The sequence below is a fragment of the Nematostella vectensis genome, chromosome 10 (genome assembly GCF_932526225.1).
Source record: "Nematostella vectensis chromosome 10, jaNemVect1.1, whole genome shotgun sequence".
Lineage (NCBI taxonomy): Eukaryota > Metazoa > Cnidaria > Anthozoa > Actiniaria > Edwardsiidae > Nematostella > Nematostella vectensis.
The window spans coordinates 10,626,253-10,653,262 of NC_064043.1; the positions used below are offsets into that span (position 1 = coordinate 10,626,253).

At 40.5% G+C, this 27,010-nt stretch overlaps 1 protein-coding gene across 2 annotated transcripts; it reads left to right on the forward strand.

Moving 5' to 3' along the window:
- Positions 1–12,051: 12,051 nt before the first annotated feature.
- LOC116603071 lies at positions 12,052–25,123 on the forward strand. Of its 2 annotated transcripts, XM_032364038.2 has the most exons (14): positions 12,052–12,566; positions 15,568–15,652; positions 16,222–16,359; positions 16,964–17,055; positions 17,422–17,548; positions 17,914–17,955; positions 18,425–18,588; positions 18,902–18,964; positions 19,720–19,786; positions 20,953–21,102; positions 21,375–21,422; positions 23,359–23,646; positions 24,129–24,191; positions 24,741–24,841. In XM_032364038.2, exons 1-13 carry the CDS (start codon positions 12,456–12,458, stop codon positions 24,167–24,169), a joined length of 1,416 nt encoding a protein of 471 aa, XP_032219929.2. In that variant the 5' UTR covers positions 12,052–12,455; the 3' UTR covers positions 24,170–24,191; positions 24,741–24,841. The 2 variants fall into 2 exon arrangements, with proteins under 2 accessions (XP_032219929.2, XP_032219927.2); XM_032364036.2 differs by lacking the exon at positions 24,129–24,191 and having other exon boundaries at positions 24,741–25,123.
- The last annotated feature ends 1,887 nt before the right edge of the window (positions 25,124–27,010 follow it).

Here is a 27,010-nt window from a genome sequence, read left to right on the forward strand (position 1 = left end):
ATGAACAACAGCGTATTAGGAAAGACAATGGAGAACCTATAGTCTAGGAGGTAGAACCGGAAAAAATCATGTCGTAGCACTACACATTTGGTTTAGGTGCATAGAATGATAGAACAATGTCTTGGTATCATTTTGTGACCTGTTGTCGTGAGATACTGTTGGGCCATCATGACATAATGGGACCATTTTTGGTACCATGCCTAGGACCCCAAAATAAAGGGCCACAATAAGAGAATCACCGAAACTCGTTATTTCTCTATGGAAAATGATGATATGGGCTTTATACTTTGTAAACATACTGATTTAGTAACTTTCATCTTATCAAAACGTTAAACATCACTTTCCTGTTGCCATGGCAACGGCTGTCATGTAAATCTGTCCTTTATAGCTAAAAAGTGAGATAATATTCAAAACGGTCAAGTGAAAACTAAAGTGCAAGTCATATACCATTCAGTTGTGAAAAGAAATACAATCTTTGGTGCGTTTCTAGTCTCTAGTACATGGGGCTCCTTAAAGACTGCTAAACATCTAGTTTTTACGAGTATTCACTCGTACACCACTGAGTTGCTATTTACGCTAGCACTAGGTTACAGCAACCAATGTACTCTAACTTATGTAACTGATTCAAGTTATGGTAGAATTCATAGAGTAATTACAGAAGTTCGTCGTCTTCTGATTCGTCATCGCTGGTGGAAAAGGCCTGTTTGAAAGGGTTGTTACATTGCAAGTCATTCATGCATTAGCATGCTTCTGTACATGGCATCTGGTTGGTCTTTGCAGGGGTAAAGGTCATCTCGCAACAGCATTAAATTAGCTCCAGAAGACCTTCAGGAGCGGGATCTCTTGACATGTGTAGCGGTTCGATTTGTCCGGCGTTGATCCTCCAGCCATTGTTCTCTGGTGAGGGAAGATTCTGCATTGTGGAGCTCCGCCAGATACACGCCTGGTAGTTATCCTTCTTTATGAGATGGCTCAAGCTGTCACTTATTGGCGGTAGACATTCGCTCGTCTGCTTCTTTTGACAGAACATCTAATACTAGTGGACATCATTTGCTGTCACCCAAGCATTCTTGCTTCCTGTCACTCTTGAAACTTTAGAAAGCCCTTCCATGCCTTCTTTTTTCCTATCCTAAATAGACCATTTATGGAGTCACAACCGATTATGGCATGGAAACCTGGCAGCGCCTTGCACACAATCTCTACCAGCTTCTCAGATATCAAAAGGATGGGCAAATAGGGAGGGAGCTGGAGACCAGGTTGAACGGTGCGAAACATTTCTCGCACACAGATACATGCAGCTAGAGCTGGCAGAGGAAAGCAGGACGCTGACCACCTTCTACAAGCCAAGAGGGCTCAAGCGATTTGAGAAGCTAAACTTTGGGGTCAACAGCGCAGCCGAAATCTCCAATAAGGAAGTCCGAAAGGTGGTAGCCCAAGAACCGAATGCCATAAGTATTTATGATGACATCCTGATATATGGAGCAAGCCAAGAAGAACACGATCGCGCCCTGAGACATGTCTTGAAGCTACGGAAAGACAACAATCTAACGCTCAGCCTAAAGAAGAGTAGATTTAATTTGACGGAGATTACGTTCTTCGGCAAGGTGTTCACGAGCGAAGATATCTCCCTAGACCTGAGCTAGTAGAACTAGTAGGTTGCAGAAGTACGTTCATTCCTATTCTTTGGCGGAGCAAACGCCAACTTCATGGAAGGATTTGCCAGGTGACCACGTCACTCCGGGCACTACTAAAGAAAGATGCTGAGTTCCAGTGGATGGCAAAGTGCCAATGGTCCTTCGAGCATGTAAAGGCCCTACTTTCTGGTGATACTGTGATGGCTAAAGACAGATTCCGGACCAAATGGAATCGCAGTCACCCTGAAGCAATATGACCCCAGCACTAGAGGATGGAGGCCGGTGACCTACCGACAACGAGAAAAGGAAGCAAAGGCAGTCGAATGGGGGATTCTAACCAACCATATATATTTGTATGGTCTAAAAGACGTATTTGGTGTCGACACGGACCACAAACCGCAAGTAACGCTGTTGTCAGTATACAGAGAAACAGCGCCTCTCCGCGAAGATAGAATGAGAGTAAGGTTACAGGAATTCAACTACCTCATACACTCGGCATGAACGCTGGTATGAAGTGCAATGAAGCAGACTACAACTCGAGACACCCGGAGCCAACTAAAGGAACCGGTGAAGAAGGCAAGGAGGGCTTCGAGTTCAAACCAGATGGACCCAAAGAAGACTTCGAGAAGGACATTATGGCTGTGGTGAGAGAAGCGGTACCAGATGCGGTAACCCTACAGAAATTACAGGAACGAACCCAGCAGGATGCGGAACTTTCACAGCTCAAAGATGCCATATCAAAAGGCTATTTCATGACTTAAAAAAACGAAAACACTGGGCGCTGCCTACGACCCTGTGTTGACAGAGCTGGCATTTGTCAGAGGACTAGTATTAAGAGGGGTTAGAATAGTCGTGCCCAGGTTCCTCCGAGAGAATGGTTCGGAGTACGTACGTACTCGAGACTATGGTTCCCACGGATAGACAGAATGGTAGAATGGCGCACATCCAGCATTACCACCCGTGCCAGGTGGTCACAGGGTCACAAGAGAGAGAGAGAGAGAGAGAGAGAGAGAGAGAGAGAGAGAGAGAGAGAGAGAGAGAGAGAGAGAGAGAGAGAGAGAGAGAGAGAGATCCACTCCGTATGTCTCGCATACACTCGGAGGCCTGGCAAGAGGTGGCAATAAACTTTTGGGGTCCTATACACACGGGGGAATACGTGCTGGTGGTGGTATGTAAGCAGTCAAGGTGGAGAGAAAGTTCGTAACAGGCACGAACGACAGAGCAGTAGTCCCGAAGCTGGACAGAATGTTTCATTGTTCAGGGACTTTAGCAAATACCAAGGCTTCACATGCCAGACCAACACACCACTTAACAGGCTAACGGCGAGGATAGTGAAGACGCTTTACCAAATCTCCTGACTTATCGGAAGCAACTTCAAACAGGAAGTATACCGTTTTCTGCGGGCCTACATAGCAACACCCCACTGCACAACCAAGGTGGCACCGGCGGATATCATGTTTCCGAACAAGACTGCCAATTCAGAGAGTAGACTTTAAACAGCTCTATCAGAGAGGCCTATTAGAAAAGATAAGAATGAAGAAGCACGCAGACAAGAAGCGACAGGTGAAGACATAGGATATAAAAGTAGAAGACTCGGTCCTGGCCTTTCGAGAGGCGAAGAACATGGGAAAGCAGGCCTACGAGAGACAGCCGCTACTTGCTACTTGCATGTGGTGGCACAGAGAGAAGAGGGCAGTAGTGTTACACAGAGAGTGCCATATAAGTCAGAAGAAGATGTCACTCAGTGGTCCGCGGAAAGTTCTAAGGAGAACGATGAAATGGGAAATGAATCTAAAAACATCAATGATCGCTTACGCGGAGTTGACCGTCTCGGTGCCAGATAACGAGGAAGTGCCTACGGACAACACCCCAGGCCCTCGGCCGATTGAAGCCTCCAGCCCAGTCAGGAAAGAGTTGAGGAGGAGCTTCAGACAACGTAAAGACACGGAAATATTTTTAAAGGAGAAGTATTCATGTTACGAGCTCGGGCGGAATGAATAAGGACTTATAGTAACTGGACAGGCTTCAGGACAGTGAACTTTCTTGTTAGCATTTACTATTTCATTTGTTGTCATTAGTTTTGCTTGTTTGTATTTGGAAGCCCCCATCTAGGTAAAGCATAGGGGGATTGTAGTATTGTAGCACACTTCCTTTCTTTGGCCAGCGCGGTGCATTATGGGATTGTGTAACGCCAGGATCGCGGCCATTTCGTTGACATGTTTAGCTATTCATTATTTTTTTTAGCTCAACTCGTTCAAAATTGCCGCTCTAAAATGAATGTAAGTCCCTGGGGCCTCATGGGATATTTCATGACTGAAGGCTCATGGGAGATTCAAAGCAGTTATTTCTAAAATAAATTTACTTTAAAAAATAACGTGAAATAACATGCCTTGAAGAATAGTTGCAAATGGACTTGTAATATGTGAATTCGGAAATCTTTTGAACCTCTGTATTATTTAATAAAACTTAAAATCCAAGCGAAAAATAAATTCCTCTTTTTTTAGGATTTAGCTAGATGACTTGGCTAGAGATTAGTCTTATTTTTACCTCAATACATAGACTGGGAGCTATTTTGACAGAAGGGCCCAGAAAATGCATTTCGCTGCACATCTCCTACACATTTGTTCTAGGTGCATAGAATGATAGAACAACGTCTTGGGATCATTTTGAGACCTGTTGTCGCAAGGTACTGTTGCGCCATCATGACGCAATGGGTCCATTTTTTGTACCATGCCTAGGACCCCCAAAATAAACGGCCACAATAAGAGAATCACCGAAAGTCGTTATTTCTCTCTGGAAAATGATGATATGTGCTTTCTACTTTGTAAACATACTGATTTAGTAACTTTTATCTTATCAAAACGTTAAACATCACTTTCCTGTTGCCATGGCAACCGTTGTATATGTTATTTATCTTTTTTGTACTAAGTATTAAGAGTATTGAGTACTATAACTACGCATAATTAGATAAGTTCTTGTTCCACAATGAAGCAGAGAAGGTTCACATTATATATTGTGCATGTTCTATTATCAACAGGTATATAAAGTTTCATAGTATTGTGGTCCATTAAAGACCATTTTAACCCTTCACCCATTTAGCTTAGGCAGGGATTAAAAAACGCCATATAATGGAAAACACACTGTTGGCAAAAATTTCAGTAATCTTCAAGAATACAGCTCTTCATTTTAATATGCAACTGGGATAAATGAATGAGAATGAAATAGCAGATAAGAAAGGTTGCCATGGAAACCGTTCCACCTGATTAACAGGCATCTTATATACTTAAAAAAAAGATACACAATCACAAAGTAAAAGGGTAGACGTCTGACTGGTGACTGACGAGAAGAAACGTACGACTTCCGAGAGGAAATGTACGACTTCCACTACAACAACACCAAAGAGAGGTACGGAGACAAGGCAAGGCCACTATTCACAGATACAGACAGTCTGACCGAGATAGAGACAGAAGACGTGTACCAAGATTTCTGGAACGACAAAGACAGATTCGACAATAGTGACTACCCAAAGAGCTCCACATACTTCAACGAAACCAACAAGAAGGTCATCGGCAAGTTCAAAGACGAGGCTGCAGGAATCCCCATAGGCGAGTTTGTCCGACTGCCAACCAAAACGTACGGCTATGTGAAAAGCGAGCAATCAGGAGGAAAGACAGCAAATGGAATAAAAAAGAATGTGATCAAGAGTAATGTAACATCAAGCATGAAGACTATCAAAAGACATTAATGGGCGACAGACAGATGCACCGCAAAACGAAGACCATCAGAAGCCAAAACCATAACTTAGGAAGCTATGAAATCAATAAAGTGCTGTTTCGATGATAAAAGGTATATATCAAAAGACGGAATAAAAAATTTAGCCTACATGCACTATAAGATCGGACAATAACCCCGACCACCCATTTGACAGATGAATCTTTACTTGACACATACTGGCATTCATTAATTTGGTGAAACCACCTTAACGCACTGAAACTATTTAAAAATAATTTCTAGTATAGTAGCATACGGCAAACAAGATGGAAACTGGACGAATGGAAAAGAAGACTGAAACCGTAACGTACAAAGACAACGGCGAACTCACAAACAAAAAAGTAGATGTCTATAAGGGCGTCCAAGAACGGCCTTTTATAGAGTACGGCTACACAGCGTACACAGACCCTACAGGTGTGCCACGTTCCGACCCGAGAAGGTTGTTCACGCGACACAACGAGTACGGCAACAAGGAATTCACACTAAAAGGACTCGAAGACATAGACACTGAAATCAACAGAGAGTATGACTTTTCTGGCGCTAAAAGCGTAAAAAAGACGTCAATCACATTAGTCGATTACAGCGATGGTAGCAATAAAATAGTGGAGAACACAAAGACAGATCTACCCCAAAGCGGCCTATTAGAGAAAATCAGTAGTGGCTCTTACGTAGGAGGACGTCAGGCGCTACCACCCCCATCCCGATGGAGCCCACACATCACCCACAAGAACGAGGTGGGACATAATGAAAACACCGAGAAGATGCCCACTCTTATACGGCTGATGGACGACAACGATCTCAGAACCGAGACCCAACACCGATGGAAAAAAGGCACCTTCATGAAGCATCTGTCTGCCATGGCGCGGTAACTATTATATAGTGCCAACACATGATGCCATGGCGCGGTAACCATTATATAGTACCAACACATGATGCCATGGCGCGGTAACCATTATATAGTGCCAACACATGATGCCATGGCGCGGTAACCATTATATAGTACCAACACATGATGCCATGGCGCGGTAACCATTATATAGTACCAACACATGATGCCATGGCGCGGTAACCATAATATAGTGCCAAAACATGATGCCATGGCGCGGTAACCATTATATAGTGCCAAAACATGATACCATGGCGCGGTAACCATTATATAGTGCCAAAACATGATGCCATGGCGCGGTAACCATTATATAGTGCCAACACATGATGCCATGGCGCGGTAACCATTATATAGTACCAACACATGATGCCATGGCGCGGTAACCATTATATAGTACCAACACATGATGCCATGGCGCGGTAACCATTATATAGTACCAACACATGATGCCATGGCGCGGTAACCATTATATAGTACCAACACATTATGCCATGGCGCGGTAACCATTATATAGTGCCAACACATGATGCCATGGCGCGGTAACCATTATATAGTGCCAACATATGGTGCCATGGCGTGGTGACCAAGACTTTCACACCCTGCGAGGCGAAATAGCCTCACCTCCTAAGTGGTTGTCGGGACGCGACTCCGGTACTTGGAGTGAGGCTTCGCCTCTTAGGGTGCGAAAGTCTGGCTACCAACACATTGAAAAAAAACATATAGTCTCCATAAAATAAAAAATGTATATTTTCCACTAATCTATTCATATACTGTTACCACATTATGGAATCCACTAGTTTATTCAAAAATATGAAAACAACATATACTGTTACCACATTATGGAATCCACTAGTTTATTCAAAAATATGAAAACAACATATACTGTTACCACATTATGGAATCCACTAGTTTATTTAAAAATATGAAAACAACATATACTGTTACCACATTATGGAATCCACTAGTTTATTCAAAAATATGAAAACAACATATACTGTTACCACATTATGGAATCCACTAGTTTATTCAAAAATATGAAAACAACATATACTGTTACCACATTATGGAATCCACTAGTTTATTCAAAAATATGAAAACAACATATACTGTTACCACATTATGGAATCCACTAGTTTATTCAAAAATATGAAAACAACATATACTGTTACCATATTATGGAATCCACTAGTTCATTCAAAAATATGAAAACAACATATACTGTTACCACATTATGGAATCCACTAGTTTATTCAAAAATATGAAAACAACATATACTGTTACCACATTATGGAATCCACTAGTTTATTCAAAAATATGAAAACAACATATACTGTTACCATATTATGGAATCCACTAGTTCATTCAAAAATATGAAAACAACATATACTGTCACCATATTATGGAATCCACTAGTTCATTCAAAAATATGAAAACAACATATACTGTTACCACATTATGGAATCCACTAGTTTATTCAAAAATATGAAAACAACATATACTGTTACCACATTATGGAATCTGCTAATTTATTCAGAAATATGAAAACAACATATACTGTTACCATATTATGGAATCCACTAATTTATTTAAAAATATGAAAACAACATATACTGTTACCATATTATGGAATCCACTAGTTCATTCAAAAATATGAAAACAACATATACTGTTACCATATTATGGAATCCACTAGTTTATTTAAAAATATGAAAACAACATATACTGTTACCATATTATGGAATCCACTAGTTCATTCAAAAATATGAAAACAACATATACTGTTACCATATTATGGAATCCACTAGTTTATTCAAAAATATGAAAACAACATATACTGTTACCATATTATGGAATCCACTAGTTCATTCAAAAATATGAAAACAACATATACTGTTACCATATTATGGAATCCACTAGTTTATTCAAAAATATGAAAACAACATATACTGTTACCACATTATGGAATCTGCTAATTTATTCAGAAATATGAAAACAACATATACTGTTACCATATTATGGAATCCACTAATTTATTTAAAAATATGAAAACAACATATACTGTTACCATATTATGGAATCCACTAGTTCATTCAAAAATATGAAAACAACATATACTGTTACCATATTATGGAATCCACTAGTTTATTCAAAAATATGAAAACAACATATACTGTTACCATATTATGGAATCCACTAGTTCATTCAAAAATATGAAAACAACATATACTGTTACCACATTATGGAATCCACTAGTTTATTCAAAAATATGAAAACAACATATACTGTTACCACATTATGGAATCTGCTAATTTATTCAGAAATATGAAAACAACATATACTGTTACCATATTATGGAATCCACTAATTTATTTAAAAATATGAAAACAACATATACTGTTACCATATTATGGAATCCACTAGTTCATTCAAAAATATGAAAACAACATATACTGTTACCATATTATGGAATCCACTAGTTTATTCAAAAATATGAAAACAACATATACTGTTACCATATTATGGAATCCACTAGTTCATTCAAAAATATGAAAACAACATATACTGTTACCATATTATGGAATCCACTAGTTTATTCAAAAATATGAAAACAACATATACTGTTATCACATTATGGAATCTGCTAATTTATTCAGAAATATGAAAACAACATATACTGTTACCATATTATGGAATCCACTAATTTATTTAAAAATATGAAAACAACATATACTGTTACCATATTATGGAATCCGTCCTCTAGTGAGTAGTATAGACTTGGCTTGGTTCGAGCGCAATTTTACCGAAATGCGTCGGAACCGCCAAGTCCTATACTACTTCTGCTAGTGCATGTCGCCTATTCGAAAGCACTGATAAAAAGCTTATATTTGGGCTAGAATACTTATTGGTTGTTATGATAACAAGGAAAACAAACAGTACATTAGTAGCTTGAAGGGAGACTACCTTTTCCTATCCTAGACTACCCTACCCTTTGTCGATCAGCTAAGATATTTGTCACTCAGCGGAAACATTAATAGTGGAAACAACCATATTGGCGAGACATGCACACAGATTATCAGAAAGACTCAGGCTCGCACGGTACCAAACAAAAGTTTCGCACTTTTTACACTGTACCAGTAGAAGTGGAACCGGTCGCATTTCACATTTGGTCAGCGGTGTCGCAAACAGAGAGCGACTCTTCGCGCCGTTTCCAAAATCCTGTTGTTGTTGTTTTTTTGTTGTTGTTGTTGCTTTTGTTTCCTTTTTCTTCACCTCGGTGTTTCTTCGGTATTGTTGCATGTTGCAATCTGCGCTGCAACTTGCCTGATTATGTTGATCATCATTGCAACAAAGCATTTGATAGAATTACAAGCAGTATTGGTATCATTTTGAGACAAAAATATTAACCTACTGGGCAGCCACGCAGCTCATAATCAACCGATAATCATCGAAAGCATACGAAAATTTGCCCAAATTAGTGGCGTCTACACTGTTATAGGCGGTTCGAAAATCCATCCGGACGAAAATTCGTACTCGAACTCTTGGAATTCGCCTTAAAAATTTTTGTACTGTTTAGCCGTCTATTTTTTCGTACGGTTTTCGTTTGTTCCCGTATAAACGGGACTCGTACGCACGAATTATTAAGCGGATTAAACTTCGTACTAAACTGTGTAAAGATAGCCTCAGAGTAATAGGTAAATAGTCCAGGCCAACAGTCCAGTATTTTTCGGTTCGTCTGACACCGAGGAACACAGTTCATTTCTGCGCCCGCAGTGAGTATGTCAGGCTGGCACAGAGGAAACCAAGTCTTGGCCTATTGATATAGGCGAGAACCAAACACTGGTATAGATCAATTTTATTAATCAAATTAAATGTAAATATAAAGGCTGATATAGGCTTATTTCATATTTTGAAGGCTTTGCTCGCGTATTGTTATTGATTTATGACATCATCAAAAACCTTTTAAAGAGGAAGCAATAAATAATGTGTGACCACGTGACGACATCCTGTTCGTTTATGCTCCACGTAGAAAGAAATTAAAATGAATGCAATAAAAGATGCCAAATCTCAAAATCAATTTTGGCTGGCCCATGATTGCCGAAACTCCCAGATGACGAGTTTACAATATAATACAAAATCAATATTCCTTGTTTATCGAAGGTGGCATAATAACCGAATACACAGTTTTCTAACATATGGACCTCTAACGGCCCTTTAACGGGATTTAAATAGATAACAGCAATTGGTTCACACGATTTGTTTTAAGAACGGAACAGTGGAAATATATAATCTTCAGCCAAAAACATTTAATTTTCTCTCAAGTATACTTAATTGTAGTAGAAGCATTTGAAATGCGATCATCACAAACAAGGTCAGTGAGAAAGCATTGAACATAAGGCCAACTTTACTCATGGCGTTTGCTTTCTCGTGATTGGATTTTAGTTATGTTCGCGTCTTTGAAAAACAAGGCAGGGTAAGGCAAATATCCTCGATTTTTTTAAGAATAGCATCCATATCAATATAATAAGTTCTATTTTTTTAAAGAGTTCTACCTTTTTGAGAGAGCTTATTTTAAAATAACTGCTATTCCTATAACGTTTTAGAAACGTATCATACAAGAACAGGGAAGCACGTTGGAGGAGGTTTTCTTAGCATGTTTAAAGGCAGAACACAATTAAAACTCCACCTGCACTATGAAAAATGAAAATATTATTTTGTAGATGCACCTTGCTTAACAAGGCGGCGAGCTCTTTTCGAAAAAAAAAGTCATTCATCATCTTCCTTCGTTCTCGGTTGTACTTTTTTACCTAAATTTGAGTGGTCTTGAAGAAGATGTTAAATATCAATACACTTTTTTTTAATATAAAAATGTCTTATTTTCCGTTGAGGCTGAGCTGTTCTTATTTTTGGAGCATTTTAAGGCTGAAAACGTTCTTATCTTAAATTTCAGTGATATTTAGTAAATAAACCCCTTCTGGCGGCTGGGATATCGGATAATGTCCAAGAATGAGAAATGGTACGAAAAATAAACAGTTGGCCGAGAAGCAACCAGTGACTACACTGGAAATGCGAAAAGGTGATTGAAGCACGAGGTTTTCCGCTCTTGATTTTGAATGAAGTCTCGTTTTGGAAATTTTGCAATCCTCGGAGTACTACATCCCCTTAATAAACTGCAACTACCCGTATCCTTGATACTAGAATGACATTTTCGATGGTATTTGTGCAAATAGGGTGTTTTTTTTCGGTTTCATGTCACAAAATAGCGGCAAACAACAAGATGTTAATGCCAAAGAGCGGGGGTAGGGTGAGTAAAAATGCTCACGGGGTGGTGGTTACTAAAAATAGCCGGATTCGGAATCGACATGGCGCGCGGGTAATGCCAAAGTGTCCTTCTCTTATCTTATGCTCTCTTGTAGCTATTCATTTTGTTTATACAGTAAAGATATATCTAAAAAAAGCACATAAAACAACTGTTATGTATTCCTGTCAAGTACTGCAGGTGTCTCGAACATTCATTGAATTCCAGTTTTTCCGAGACTCCTTAGCCAGACTAAGGACATTCAATTCACTTTTTATATCTCATATAGACATAAAGAAGATGATAAGGTCATATAAGAATAACAACCCCTTAAATCACTTATAGATAGCACGGAGACAACACAAATGGACAGGGAATTGGAAGTCTGCCGCATGTTGATCGTTTTAATTTTCAAGTTATTGTTTGTGAGTAAGCAGCGTGACAAGTTGCCCTACTCACTAGGCGCCTAAAAGTCTAAAACATGTTCAATTGACATTTGTATTATTATTTCACAGTAATAAAAATTCACACACTTGTTATTGTCAGAAATGTGAACATTGCCACGGGGTTGACGCCACAAGCTAAATCGCTGGGCTTTATTGCTGTGTCAACGGTTCGTGACGTAAAAGATAACGCTACGCCGTGCTACAATTTCCTGGAGTTCAAAACAAGCATCACATGCAGCGACGTATAATGCCGTGTTTAGGAAAGTTTGAAGTGGAGTAGACCGGATGGAGTTTTCTGGTTTAATCATGCGAGCTTCACCGTCAACACTCACAAGTGAAAGTGCAGAAAAGGCTGTAGGCTGTTGACGATGCGAATTCACGAGAGCGAACTGAAGTAAGGCAACACTACAAGTTGGAGCCATATGGCGTCAATTGTGCGTGATCAGGACTGGAGACTGCAAATGGTCCTCTGGCTACTTGTTGTAAGAATTACTGTCAGTGGAGGTGATCAAACCGCGAAGGAAAAGGCAAAGGTATGGAAGTCTTACTTCTCGTTAATGATCTCTCGAGGGGCCCCTCGAGAGTATCGGGGGTTATTGTCTTACTGTGTTCGTAAGTTGATCTTTGAACCTTTTCATTTTAGAAATTAGATGTCATACGAGCATACACGTAATGTCATTAATGGAAATTCTTGAGTTTTGATATTTTTCTCAATGGCAATTGATGATTAGTTTATTTCTTTATAAAAAGCAGCTGCCTTTAATGTATAAAAGCTATCCCTTGCCTCATTAGATTACAGGTTATTGCCCAGGCTCACGGTGAGTGTAGGTCTATTATTTACCCGATGATAAAGTTTGTACTGAGCTTACTGTGGAATCTGTTGTATCGCGACGCCGCATTTTCGAAACATCGATTTGTTTTTGTCTTTTGGGATTTTAAGTTCCGCCAGTCAAATTATTCTAAGCCAATCAGATACTTGTCATCTCTCGCCTAATGCAGTTGCCTGGCTTTCTGTCGCGACACTGTCTGGTTTTCGTCCAAGTGGATAGCCAGGGAAGTGCACAAAGCTAGATTCTGATTGGCTCAAAATGGTTTTACTGACGGAACAGAAAACCAAAAGAAATCGTGTCTTGAAAACGCGGGTCGCGATATAACGGATTCGACAGTAAAATATTCTGACTTCAAAATAAAACAGTGATTTGACGGTGTATTATCTTACTAACCTCTGCTGCTGCTGTTCAGTTCCACCATTAATCGCCATTCTAAGCTGTTTTAGGCGCTGCGAATTATTCCCGTCGCCTCCTGTATAAAAAATAGACAAGGCTGCAAACTCTCACCCCCGCCAATTTTGCTCCACGGATAGACCGATCGTTTCGAAAGCGAGGCTCTCGCGGCAAAATTAACCCCGCATAATTAAAGCACATATATTTATCTTGGTTTCTCGTGATTGTTTTTCCGTTTGATCGGCTAGGATCTATCACTTGAATTTAAAAAACTTAGTTCTAGCGACCCTCGACGGACAATACACCGCAGAACAAAATGAACACCAGCCGGGATTGGTTGTATTGTCTTCTACACGCAAACTGTTCATCGAGGGTAGCTAGAAAAAAAATTGCAATAAGCTCTGTAATAGACCTTCTACATTCGCCGTGAGCCTGGGATACCTGTGATTAAATATATTAAAGACCTACATGAAATTTGAATTTATTGGTTCGGGGTCACCTCGAGGGGGGAGAGTGGCCTTGCTTGCTGTAGTGTAATGGACTTTTTTTCAATTTTCGTATGTTTTTTTTTTTTAGAACATTGGAATAGATAGCCCTATGAAGCTTTATCAGTACTACGAAATCTGTTTCTCACAATATTCAGTTTGTGTCCATGTTTTTGGTTGAGGGATAATCTTTCCTACTTGTTTTTTTTATTATTATTATTATTACCTTATTTTGTCTCGGATCTTTGCAAGGTTTAATTAACTGGTGTTGTGTTTCCCCCAGTTTTGAATTGTTTATTATCGATCTTGTAGCTGAATCTGAAAAAGTTAAACGATAATAAATTTTTATTTTGTTTTATGGGCAGAAATAGTCTCCCCCGCAGTCGTTCTTTGTTTTGGTCACCCAACGCTCCCAATTAAGAGAAAATGCAAAAGTTTTGGCTGAAGATTATGTATTTCCACTATTCTGTTCTAAAAACAAAAATCGTGTGAACCAATACCTGTAATCTATTCAAATCCAGTTACACTCATCATATAGGAGTTTCGGTAATCATGGCCAGTCAACATTGATTTTGGGATTTGACATACATCTTTTTTATTGCTTTCATTTTAATTTCCATCTGTAGTGGAGCATAAACGAAAAAGACTTTGTCACGGGGTCTCACATAATATGTATTACTTCCTCTTTAAACGTTTCTTGGTAATGTCATAGAGCAACATCAATACGCGAGCAAAGCTTTTAATATGTAATAAAAGCCTATATCAGCCTTTAGATTTACATTTGGGAGCGTTGCGTAACCGACACAAAAAACGGCTGTTCGGGAGACTGCGCCTCGGCATAGACGTTTTTATTAAAAAATGTTTTTATATAAAAAAAAGAGTGTACTCAAATACATTCGCCGGAACAGATCTAGGGCGTTTATGATGAATATGCTGGAACATAAAACCTTCTCCATTAGGTTTTTTCTTGGTTCATTGTGTAAACTTCAATTTTTTTTAAATAAGTTCACGAGAAAGCTGTGAGAACGCGGGGGTCAGTTCCTAAAGAAAATAAAAGCTGTGCAGGCAAAAATTGACGTTTCCGGTAAAAACAATATGGGTGTAGTTAGAGCTTTCGAAAATGCAATTGAACGATACAGAACTATCGTATACGGGAACCTCCCTCAAGGGGCACTTAAAAGTCTCCTGTCGAAGTATGCGTTTTCATTGCGTAGTAAAGGCGGGTTTCTTTAGCTAAACGAATTGCAAGGCAGCGCAAGTTGTCGCAGGTTTTGTTCCCGCAAGCGCCGCTCGTTCCTACTTGCTTTCACTTTTGAATGACTTTGTTTTTCAACATGAGTCATGCATTCGCCGTTAGATATTAGCAAGAATTTAATTGCTGATTCGCTTGGCCACTTCACCGAGCGCGAGTGTCATAAGTCAGACTTACTTTTTTTTTCTGCTAGTCAGGGCCCGAGGAGGGAGGGGGACACTCCCATAAAAACAGACGGGAGGGGGGATCGTCGGTAAAATCAGTTTTGGCCGATAGGGATAGCAATTTATGTGTGATCAACAGCAGTTCTTTTATATGCTGGGTATATGCATGGCAGCAGTGGTTTGGAATCAGGGCTTTCCTTTCCCCTAGATCGGTTGCTCTCTTGGGCTTTCGAGCCCCATCAGCTCGAATCTGTTTATAAATATATTCCTTTTAAATTAATTAGTTGTTAAATATAAGTAAAACCTTGACCACACAAACCTTCAGTGAGTCAAACCGCACGATATCTTCGCACAAAATGTATTTTCTTTCATGCTTTCATACTTACTTATTTCTTACCTCTCCCTTAAAGACTCAACCCGTCGGTCCGACCCGCATAACACGAGATGGCTATAGCTTTTCAGACCCACCATGTGGGGCCCCTCTGTCCGACTACGGTAAGTATCTTCTTTAAGAAAGCCTATGGTTTCCTTTATCAATTAAAATATACACCTATTTCAAAATATGTTGTCAGTGCAAATGGCGAATGCCAAATGGTAGTTCTAAGATCGAAAAATACCACGGAACACGTCAAATATCTACTGAAAGCAGGAAAATGTGGATAATTTCTGCGATTATATTACTTATCATCTTTATTCTTACACAAAATATACCCACAAGCAGTGACTAGAACTGCCATTTGCCAATTGCCATTCGCCATTTGCACTGACGTTTATTGAAATATATATCAGTCACCTCGTCCACAAAGCCTAGTTTTCAATATCGACAACCGTTTTAAGTACCACACTATTGACTGATCGCCGTAGGTACCTCGTCCACAATGCCTTGTTTTCCTTATTGGCTACCGTCCAAGGTACCCCGTCCACAGAAGCCTAGTTTTCATAATTGACTACCGTCGTAGGTACCTCTTCCACAAAGCCTTAGTTTTTATTATTGACTACCGTCGTGGGTACCCAGTCCACAATGCCTAGTTTGAGTTAGTGACTAACTACTCTTCATCTTCCAGAGACGTTTTGCGAGGTTTTCATATATCCAAGATGCAAGTCTTTCCCAGGAATTCCGCAACTAAAAGACTTGTATTGGCAAGTGAACCCGAACGAATCACACCCTATGATTTACGTGAAATGGAGCCCCCCAATCCTTGGTAAATATCAGAGGGCCTCTACCCCCCTCACTAATAACTATCCTATCCGATCACTGCATACCGTCTCTCCCACAGCCATGGCAGCCAGTGATTGCATTTCCTTATTTGGGGCGGGTCCATCAAACCCCTGTTAATCATTTCTTCTTTTCACTAAAAAGCATTAATGAAATACCGTTGTAAGCATTAATGAAATACCTGGTTTACATTAGTCACTTCCCTCGTAGGTACCTCGTTCACTGAAGCCTGTTTTCACTAGCCACTGCCATAGGCACCTCTCTCCCCCTTCCTTTTTAACCAGACTTTAACTATTCAAGGATAGTGCTTGTACACTAGCTCATTGTCGTTGGCCGCGTAGAGGAGACTAATAAATCTATATAGCGTTTTACGTGGAGGAGGGCAACGCTGCGAAAGTAAACAAAGCCATCACTCTGTGTTCTCAGAGAGACATTGGCTAAGCTAGGGAATGACGCGCCCTATTCACTTCCTCAACCCTCACCCTCTATGGTGTGGTCGTATTGTTTCTTTCATTTCTACCTCACATCAACAGAGACCCTTCACTTTTAGCAGTTCACTTCAGCATCTTCAGATTTTCCCCTTATTTCAGGCTACAATGATCTCTGGGGATTTCAGACACAGATTATAGAGCAAACAATGACTCGGCCGGGTTATACGAAATGCCTCCAGATCAACAGTAAGGTGGGTTAGCATAGTAGAGCGGCAGCATCGGTACTTAGTCAAGAGAGACAAACATCCCATATCTCTAAGGAACCAGCAAGGCAATTTTGTTGCAAAGGTTAGTTGGGTACTCGAGGACACCATCAAAATAAACAAGGACAATGCGTTAGCCATTCAAGAAACATTATAATGCTCAGAAACGTACAGATGATCGAAGATCTTTATACAGGAACACAGGGTAGCCGCTTGATAGTGGTACAACTGTATTTCTTACTTCCCCCTCCCGCTCATTTGCGCTGAACGAGAGCCCTTTAGTCCCAGAGGATATAGCGCCACAGTTTTCTATGTCTTGTTAACCCTTTACGTTTTTGTGTCGTCCTTGAACAGGCAATGTCATCATACACCGCCTCCTACGATGCTAATTTTGCTTCGATTTATGAAGTGTGGCTTTACAGCATGCCGGTTCTTTTTAACCAAACATCTCTTTTTATCAGAAAGCATATAAACATTCCAGGTAATTAGTATAATGGTACATTTATATTTATAAGTCAAAAGAGCACCTATGTTTTTTCGACCTGTAAATGATTCCCTAATCATGGCTAAGGCGCGGAAGAGTAGTATGCCGTTGAAAATACTGTCTATTAGGGAGAATACGGTCATGTTCTACCATGAAAGGTTTGAAAGCTTCGAACGTCTAAAATGTTCAAATGCAACATAAACATTACCCTGCTACTTTCCTTTTGCCGTAACAAAGATAATTCATTTAGTTAAGGGGATATTTTAGAAGTTGTTTCCCCGATGTGTTGCAGGTTCAGGAACAAGTAAACTCTGGTAAACATACGGTTTACCATTCAGACTAATAACCTTTTTTTATTTTAGCACAATGCACAATAGAAAGATTCCGGGGTTTACCAAAATGCTGTAAGTGTATGATTGGATATCATCGTCAAATATCTGTTCGTACGTCCGCCCGCTCGTTCTTCCGTCCGTCCCGCCACCGTCTGCCCGTCGTCCGTCTGTCTTCTTCTCTGTCTGCCCGTTTCTCTGTCTTTCTACCCGTTTGTCTACCCTGTTTTTGTTGCTGTTGTTGATGTGTCCGACAGCTTACCTACATCTGTGTCTGTGCACTTTTGAGGTTTTGTAACCTCAATAATGTGTTTACTAGATGTTTGGCTGCACCAAAAAGCATAAAAGATGTGCTTAACCTCAATAATGTGTTTACTAGATGTTTGGCTGCACCAAAAAGCATAAAAGATGTGCTTAACCTCAATAATGTGTTTACTAGATGTTTTGCTGTACCAAAAAGCATGAAAGATGTGCTTGACCTCAATAATGTGGTTACTTGATGTATGGCTGTACCAAAAAGCATGAAAGATTTGCTTCTTTTAAGGTGCGTTTAATAACGTCACTACGTACATCGACATCGATCAAGACCGCGACTATAACACCTTTGTGAATGTCTCATGGATCATGACCTGTGACTATGTCAAAAACTTCTCCATCTACTTGGCAAGTGGAATAGTTCATGATTGTCCCAGATCAGCAAAAGTTCAGGTAAACAACCGCCCTTCTTGCTATTGTAGAAAGAGAACCTCAGAACCTCAAAATAACACGGAACCTCAGTAGGACGTGCGATTTGGAGTTCTGCAATAGAGACTACTTTTTGGAAGAATGTCCGGAATATGCCAGTGTTTCCGCTTATATGATATAAGGAGTGATTTTTCAAGTATCAGAGCTACCGTTTTGAGTGCATAAAGCTGAGAGGAAAGATAAATTGTATAGATAGTTATAGACAGGAAGACAAAGCGAGAATTTGCAAGGCGCTTGTGATATCACCCGATAGTTGACGTTTCTTTTTCTTTTATAGAATTCAACTTTTTATATAGTAGAACTGTCAGGGGAGTGCAGATATAAAAATTACACTGTCGAGGTATGTAACAGGCCCGTGGCAAAAAAAGTTTTGGGTTGGTGGGTGAGGGTTTACAAAAAAGCGAACCAACCATATTACAAACTTTCTTCAATTTGTTTTTTGTTTTTTTTGCTTTAAACACATAAAGAAGTATGGACTGGACTACGTTGTAATGCACCTTACGCGTTACTCCGTTCAATGTAGAAAAAATGTGAAAGTTTTCAAACGCTTTAAAAAAATGTACGTTATCTTTTATATTTTGTCTAGTCTCTAAATGTTTTGGTCGTTGGGGGGAGGGGGGTGCGATACGAATGGAGTCTAGTTACGGTTCTGTGTCATGTTTCGTTATCATAATACAACCAAGTTATTACAGGGTTTGGCGTTACAAACACTCCTACTATATCATGTCCAGGCTCGATAGTGAATAGAACCATGATGCACAGCATGATGCTCTGTTGCTCACTAGAAGACCAGGAGTGGGGCACTGGGTCCCCGTGCTCCCCCCCCCCCCCCCCCAATATCTTCAAGAATTATAAGGAAATGACCAGCAGGGGCATGGCCGTGCCCCCAAATATTTCGAGGTCTGCTAAGGCACTGTCCACTAGCGACAAAGCAGTCCAGAGAACTGGGCAAGGGGATGGCCACATCTTCCAAAGCCATAATGGTTAAGGCATTTGTTCTCTATCTCAAAGGGGTACACAGGTCTCTGAGGACCCTTTCCGAAGAATCACACAAACAAAAATTGTCATTTTTTAAATTTAAATTTGTTTTTTTAGATTCAGGGAGTATTGTCGACTGGAATGACTACGGAGACAACCAAGTTTCTTTTAAGTCTACCACCAGGTTTAAAATAAATAAAATACTACTGATGTTGTTACCAATATAAGTATTATAACCACCCTTCGCTTAGTATCATTATTGCGACTACCACCCCGACCTTACGCAGCATCGACGGCGTAGCAAGCCCAAGAGGCTGGAAAGGAGAGCCACGGAGACGAAGCGCGCGCGCTGGGGTGAGGGGCCCAAGAGGTTGGAAAGGAGAGCCATGGAGACGAGGCGCGCGCGCTGGGGTGAGGGGCCCAAGAGGTTGGAAAGGAGATCCACTGAGACCCCGTCCCCACGTATCCGTTTTCGTTTGAAAACGCAACCTTTTTGTTACGGATACGGGTATCGTCCACACGGAAACGCGAAAACGATGATAGAAAGCGGAACGATTTAAAAACGATCTCCAGAGTGGAACAATTTGAAAACGATAACCTATCGGTGCCGTGGGGACGGACGAAAACGGAACCTTTCGAAAACGATGGCGTGATTCAATTTGCGCGCGCGATGTAAACAAGCAAAATAGTGGGTCTACGCATGCGCTGTAGAGCTTGTTATCGTTTTCGTATCGTTTCTGCGTTTTCGTGGGGACGGGTCGTATCAAAATGAAAACGCTTCGTGTGGACGCGGATCTTTTTGAAATCGGAACAAAAAGGTTGCGTTTTCAAACGAAAACGGATACGTGAGGACAGGGTCTAAGACGAAGCGCGCGCGCTGGGGTGAGGGGCCCAAGAGGTTGGAAAGGAGAGCCACGGAGACGAGGCGCTCGCGCTGGGGTGAGGGGCCCAAGATGTTGGAAAGGAGAGCCACGGAGACGAGGCGCGCGCGCTGGTGTGAGGGGCCCAAGAGGTTGGAAATGAGAGCCACGGAGACGAAGCGCGCGCGCTGGGATGAGGGAAGGATGACATTCGCTCCATCCTTCTCTCCATGCCCACGGGATCGATCCCATCATCTTACCCGGTCCTTTGCGTTTGCTACGCAGGCTACACCAGGGACGGCGTGCCAGACACTCGCAATATTCAAAACGACCGTTGACAACGCGTGCGTAGAACACAAAAAATGGGAAATTCTAGATTTGCATCGCGGACGACAAAACCGCATTTTTTTTAGCAAATCACCACCTGTGCTAATGTACGACCTCACCAAACGACCACTAACCCCACTATTCCCCTGCTTATACTTTGCAGTTCCTGTTTTTGTACCTACAAAAGGCGCGCCATCAGATGAGGATACTATGGACCTGGTCATAATATCGGCGGTATTTGGCCTTCTTGCCGGTCTGGCCCTTGTGGTCTTCCTGTGGAAACTCTGCTGGTACCGCACAAGGTATATTCCAGGTACGTTCGATTTTCAAAAAAGGTGGGTGCCAGCTATTGGGAAGTTTGATCATTACTCATCATAGATTATGATCATAGATTAAAAGGGGGCATATTTCATTTATGCATTCACTCGAGGCCTAAAGTCAAAGATGGTTCCCTTGGTATGTTTAGTTTTTTTTGTGGTATGTATTTGAGGCGCGGCGTTTATTAGATGCTTTGTAACGTCTTAAAAATACTTCATCTAATTATTTAAAATTTGTATTCTGATCAGTGATCTTTTTTGACTGAAGGAATTCGTGATGTAAACGACACGCAACTGAGTGGAACAACATCTCAAGGTACTAATTTTCGTGTTTTGAGAACTTAGTTTTTATTATCATTATAAAAGAGCCCTTGTCACACTTTTGTTATTATTTTAATTTAATATTAAAGGCACATAGTTTGCCTAAAATCTCGATATAACCATCTCAAAACAAAAATTTATTTTACCAAATTCAATAGAAAATATCGCATTGACTTCTCCAGAACCGCCGATGGAAATATCTCCTTTTTTCACACTCGGTACTTTGCTAGAATGACACAATGGCGGTTGACAGAAGCTGATTTAGCAACAATGAAATACAAATGAAACCCGAATATACCTATCCGAAACGCACTTTCTATGTAGTTAGTAGGGCTTTCGAGTTATCGGATTACGTACCCAATATCTGCCATCTCAAACCTACAATTCTTCCTCCTTACTCAAGCCCGTACCCAGGAAGGGTGCAGGGGGTGCGAACGCACCCCCCCTACAACGGCCGAAAGTCCACTTTTGGTTCTCAATAGACGTGCTATTTGTAGACAAAACTCAAAATCATAAGCTAGACCACTTTGGTATGTATCCAAATCTACAACGTCCAAATCAAACGTCCCTTGGAGATACTGCAAAGGCATAAAAAATCCCTTTTTGTTCTTTCGGAGTTGGTTAGATTTTTATCAGAGAACTCCCTCTCTCCCTCCCCCCCCCCCCCGGAAAAATTAAGTCCAGTTTCTCAGATTCCCCCGCCCCAAAGAAAAATCCTTGGTACGGGCCTGTTACTCAAACAAAACAAAAAAATAGCAAATTGGGCTTTATCTGGCTTTTGCAGTTACACCTTGTATCAACCCTTGAAACATGGACTAATATCGGTTACACTCCCAATAGGTTTCGGCCTAGTATACACAACAATCATTCCTTTCGCTAATTAACACTTGTTTGGATTAATGTGTAGATAGAAAATCACGGCCTATGTGACAAGACGCATACTACCCGCTACCAAACGGTCAAGAGGCTTACTGAACGAGAAACATCCCCAAGAAATGACATTGACCTTGTAGATACGTTAATATATCTATCTATCTATATTTAAAAGTGCATTGATCAGCAAGAGGTTTTGTCAGGCAAAAACAAAAAGATAAAAAAAAAAGATAAAAAAAAATAGATAAAAAAGATTTTGTGATAAAGAACAGGAAAATCTGAATCCGGCGTTCACGGAATTTCAGATTGATAACTCTTACTGTTGGGTCCCTACCTATATTCCTTGTGACTTTTTCAGTAACCCCTATCCCCACGGGCTGAAAAACAGAGCCGTAGCAGGGGGAAGGGCCCGTGCCCCCCCCCCCCCCCCCCCCCAACAAAAAATCTATATAAAGACATGGCCGTGGATTGCTGTGCCCCCCAATAATTTCTTAGTGTTCTTTATCGTGCCCCAAACATTTCGAGGCCTCCTATGGCACTGAAAAGTCTTTGCATTCCATCTATATTCAAGTATACACCTATTTCAAGTATTCCTGCCCTTGAGAATCTGTGTGATAACCCGCTGTGGTTTATGGGTAACGCATAAATTGCTTAATCCCGGCCTCTAAAAGCCACGAATGTTAACAGGCACATGAACAAGAATGTTACAGCTTTCCAGGCCAGGAGCGGATATAGGGGGGAGGGGGATGGTGGTGGATTGGGTTAATATCCACCCCCCTTACTGAGGGGCACGGGAGGTTATGTCCACGTGCTTGCTTGACTTTTCTGCCGCGACAAATCGCGTGAAGTGTAAGTTCTATGTAGTGACCTACCAAGAACCACTATATCAGTCATAATACTTCTATCCGGCCATCATTCACCCCCCCATTTTGAAACCCAGGATCCGCACCTGCAGGCCTGTCCTATGTATCTCCCTGCGTTGTTTTGTATAAATTGATTTTTTTAAATTGATTGAAGTATTAAATAAATTAAAAGATTTATTGATGTTTCTCGGCCAGACCAATACTCGGTGTTGCTGGTCCACGCGCCTTGCTGTAACGCCTGTAAAGATGTTGTCTTCTATCTGTATGATTACCTCAACGCCTTCGACCAGCTACGTGTTACCCTAGACATGGTTTGTCAGCTCAAGATACGGCAAAACCCGCTGCGCTGGTACGAGAGCCACATCCACACCGCTGACAGGGTGATCGTGGTGGCTTCACAATCTATGGCGGAGCAGGACAGCGAGGAATGCCAGATTGGGAATGAACCTGAAAGTGTGAATGACCCGGATGCTGGTTATTGTGGTGAGTGGTGCAGTTAAAGGGACGCACCTCGTGACTACACAATGACTCCATTTTAATATAAGGTGACGAATATAGTGGTGTATCAGAAATTTTTATTTTCTACCACACAAACAACGAAAACAGTATTTTGTAAAACAGCGCGCGCCCGATTGAAATAGTGCGTGACCGGTGTTTGCAGCGCGCGTAGATTAGAGAATAAAGAAGGCTTTTAGCTCCTACAGTCTTTGTTACTTTAAGTGTCCTTTTGTAAGGATGGAAAATGCATTAACTAGAAAGGGTAGAGAATTTCGCAAACTTAGATCAAGGTTTCTTGTCTCTTTCTCCTCAAGTGAACCTGCAAGAATTGTGTGAATGACGAATTCCGTGTTATAATTTGATTTACCATTGATAGCTAACAACCTATCCGAAAGCCAGATTTCGCGCAAGTGTTGTAGAAGTCGTTTTTTGTTTTTTAATGTCGATTTATTGCATTTATTTCAAAGTGCTCAAGCGCAAGCTCACTCTATCTATCAATGGGGCTTAACAAAGAATACATCGTGAATAGGGTTAGTTGGTCGTGCTACCTGTTCTTTCCCAGTCTTCCGTATCAGATCCGGGGATGGCTCCGTGGGACCAGTATAACCACCTTTTTTATGGGCTGTAAACTGAGGGGCAGACAAATGAAATCACAAGCATCTCTTTGTGTTGTCAAAACTTGTTTTATGATACAATTTAAGTAATATAAAGAGAAAATACTTTGTTCAGATCAATTGCACCTATGTTTGGCTGTTTACAACAGCCTTCTTCAGAGTGACAGGAGCAGACAGGTGTCAATGGTTTTGACCACAAAAAGCATGTCTAATTTTCAGTTGAGGCTGGGCCTTTCTTAAATTTTAGTGTATATAAAAATTAATGAATTATTAAGAAGAGAATTACATAAATTACCATGAAAGCAATAATTTAAGGTTGTTCTTACGAACACAAATTAATTCTGCATTTTAGAAAGCTTCACACAAACAAAACAATTTTTTGCTGCTATCTGAGACTCGGCATGTTCTTAGCATGTTCTTAAAATTAGGTGAAATCTCAGGTAACATTATTTTGTTATCCTCTAGGAGTGGGCATCCGTTATCAGTTGAGTCTAATGCGTGGAGACATACGATTCAAGCCAGACTCCGCTAAGTATATACCGGTCTATTTCGACTATAACAGCAGCAAGAAAGAAGTCCCTAAATTCCTCTCTTCCTACACTATCTACCGACTTCCACACGGCACAACCCGACTATTGAATCATTTATTGGATAGAAACTCTTTGCCTACAAGTCGAATCATACTGTTGCCACCAAATTCGCTTGAAGAGAAAAAGAAGTCGTTCTTAGCCGCTGTGGCAGTCACAAACAACAAACACAAAACGATGAACCAGAACCTGACAACAAAACACCATAGTGAAACGGCAGAATTGAAGGACGCTCTTAGTAGATAGCACATCGACGAAAAACATCAAAGACTTAATATTATTCATAGAATTACAACGTGTGTCATAGCCCGCATTGCTTCATGGATATTTCAAAAAACGTTGTCCAAAAGCGCTCAGCCTACACCGTGAGCTAATATGGGTAATATGTTGCTCAGAATGTTTATTTTATTTTAAGGACTTTATAAAATAGACTGTTGTTCTCTTATTTTGACAGCACTTAACGAGTTTGAGCCGGTAGTGAAGAATAAACATAGTCTGAAACAACATATATTACCCATACTACCTTGCGGTATGGGCGCGTGATGCAGAGCGATCTTGGACAACGTTTTTTGATATAGCTGTTTAGAAACCCAGGTTTTAAAGATGCAGCATTCTTGTTTATAATTTTAAAACATTCTTGTGGCTAACAGATACCAAGATTTAGACTTATCGTTACCTATGAGGCACTGCAAGCTACGACACCAACACAACCTTATTTAAAAAGGTATATTGTACAAGATATTATATGTTATGTAACCCATAAGCATATTGAACTAATGTCGAATTTATATTTATAAACAACGTTGGGCTCAGAATTTAGCTAAACAGTTGTTTTTGGAGAGCGTATAAAAATGTAGAATTGTGTATAGTGTAAAAACTATTGAGAATGCATAAAGTCAGGTCAGTCATTACAACTGTCAAAAACGCGCATATTCTAGAATAGCGTGCGCTATGGACAAAAAGAATTTACATATCCCTACGTGGGTTCCTTTGACAAAAAAAAGGCACTATTAAGACCTCGCGGGTAGAGCCGATGCCCACTGACATTCTCTTTCCCTAAGCTGAGTCTCAGAGTTACACTAATCAATAAGTTGTACCCTGCATTACTAAATACTTAAAAGATTGTCGCAATGAAAATGTTGATAGATAAGGTCATCCTTTAACTCTTTCACTAACCGGTTATCTAGGGTGCTTATTTAATCTACTTTTGTGATTATTAAAACGCTTTCTAAAACTATTGATAGTAGAACCTACGTACCGAGTAGAGTACCGAGATCTCCTCATTTCTAAATAATGTTTAAACAGGAGCGTAGCCAGGAGGGTGCCCCAGAGGGGGACAGGGCCCCCTTTCTAGCAGCAAAAAATAAAGCAAATCAAGGGACCATGATATAAGAGAACGAATCCCCGTGGCCCATGATGTCGTCCTTAAAAGCTATTTTGAAATGGCGCGAGCTTGTCAATCATAGCATCCATATATGGTTCGTCGCGCCATATTTGGTTATGCGCGCCTAGTATATTTTCACAACAAATTTTTTTCCCTCTGTCTTTACTGTGTCCAGGTCACGACCGCGCTCAGGGGACCGACCGTTCGTCAACACCCTGGAAGAACGACAAATTTCGACTTTGCAGCGAAAAATTGCAGGGAAATTTTGGCCTTTTGGATTATTTTATTTGAAAGATCTTTTTTATAAATTATTCTTTTATGCCATATAGGATTTTGATGGGAAAAGCTGTCTTTTTCTGCCGAAAAATTTGCCTCGAATAGTGGAAGTTGTGATCGCCAGCCCGAGAACCTTCCTACCCTGTTGTATTTTATTATGAGTTGGTAGGAGGTGAATCGAGATGAGGGAGAAAAATCGCGTAAACTGTTATGAATCATGGCTAAAACGGAACCATATCAATCTTTGACAGCAACTTCAATAAATTGGCTTTATAACAGATATAATTCGGTACTCAAATTAAAGATAATATTCGATACACGAACATTTCGTCTGGTTTGCCCGTGACTCAACAACCCTTGTTACTGGAATAAGATTAAAGCTTTTATTTGTGAGATAGCTGTCGTAATAACCACCCATATCGGTATGAATATAGTGGTATTAAGTTCTGGATGTAGCTTTTTCATCAACAATGAATTGGAAGAGAATT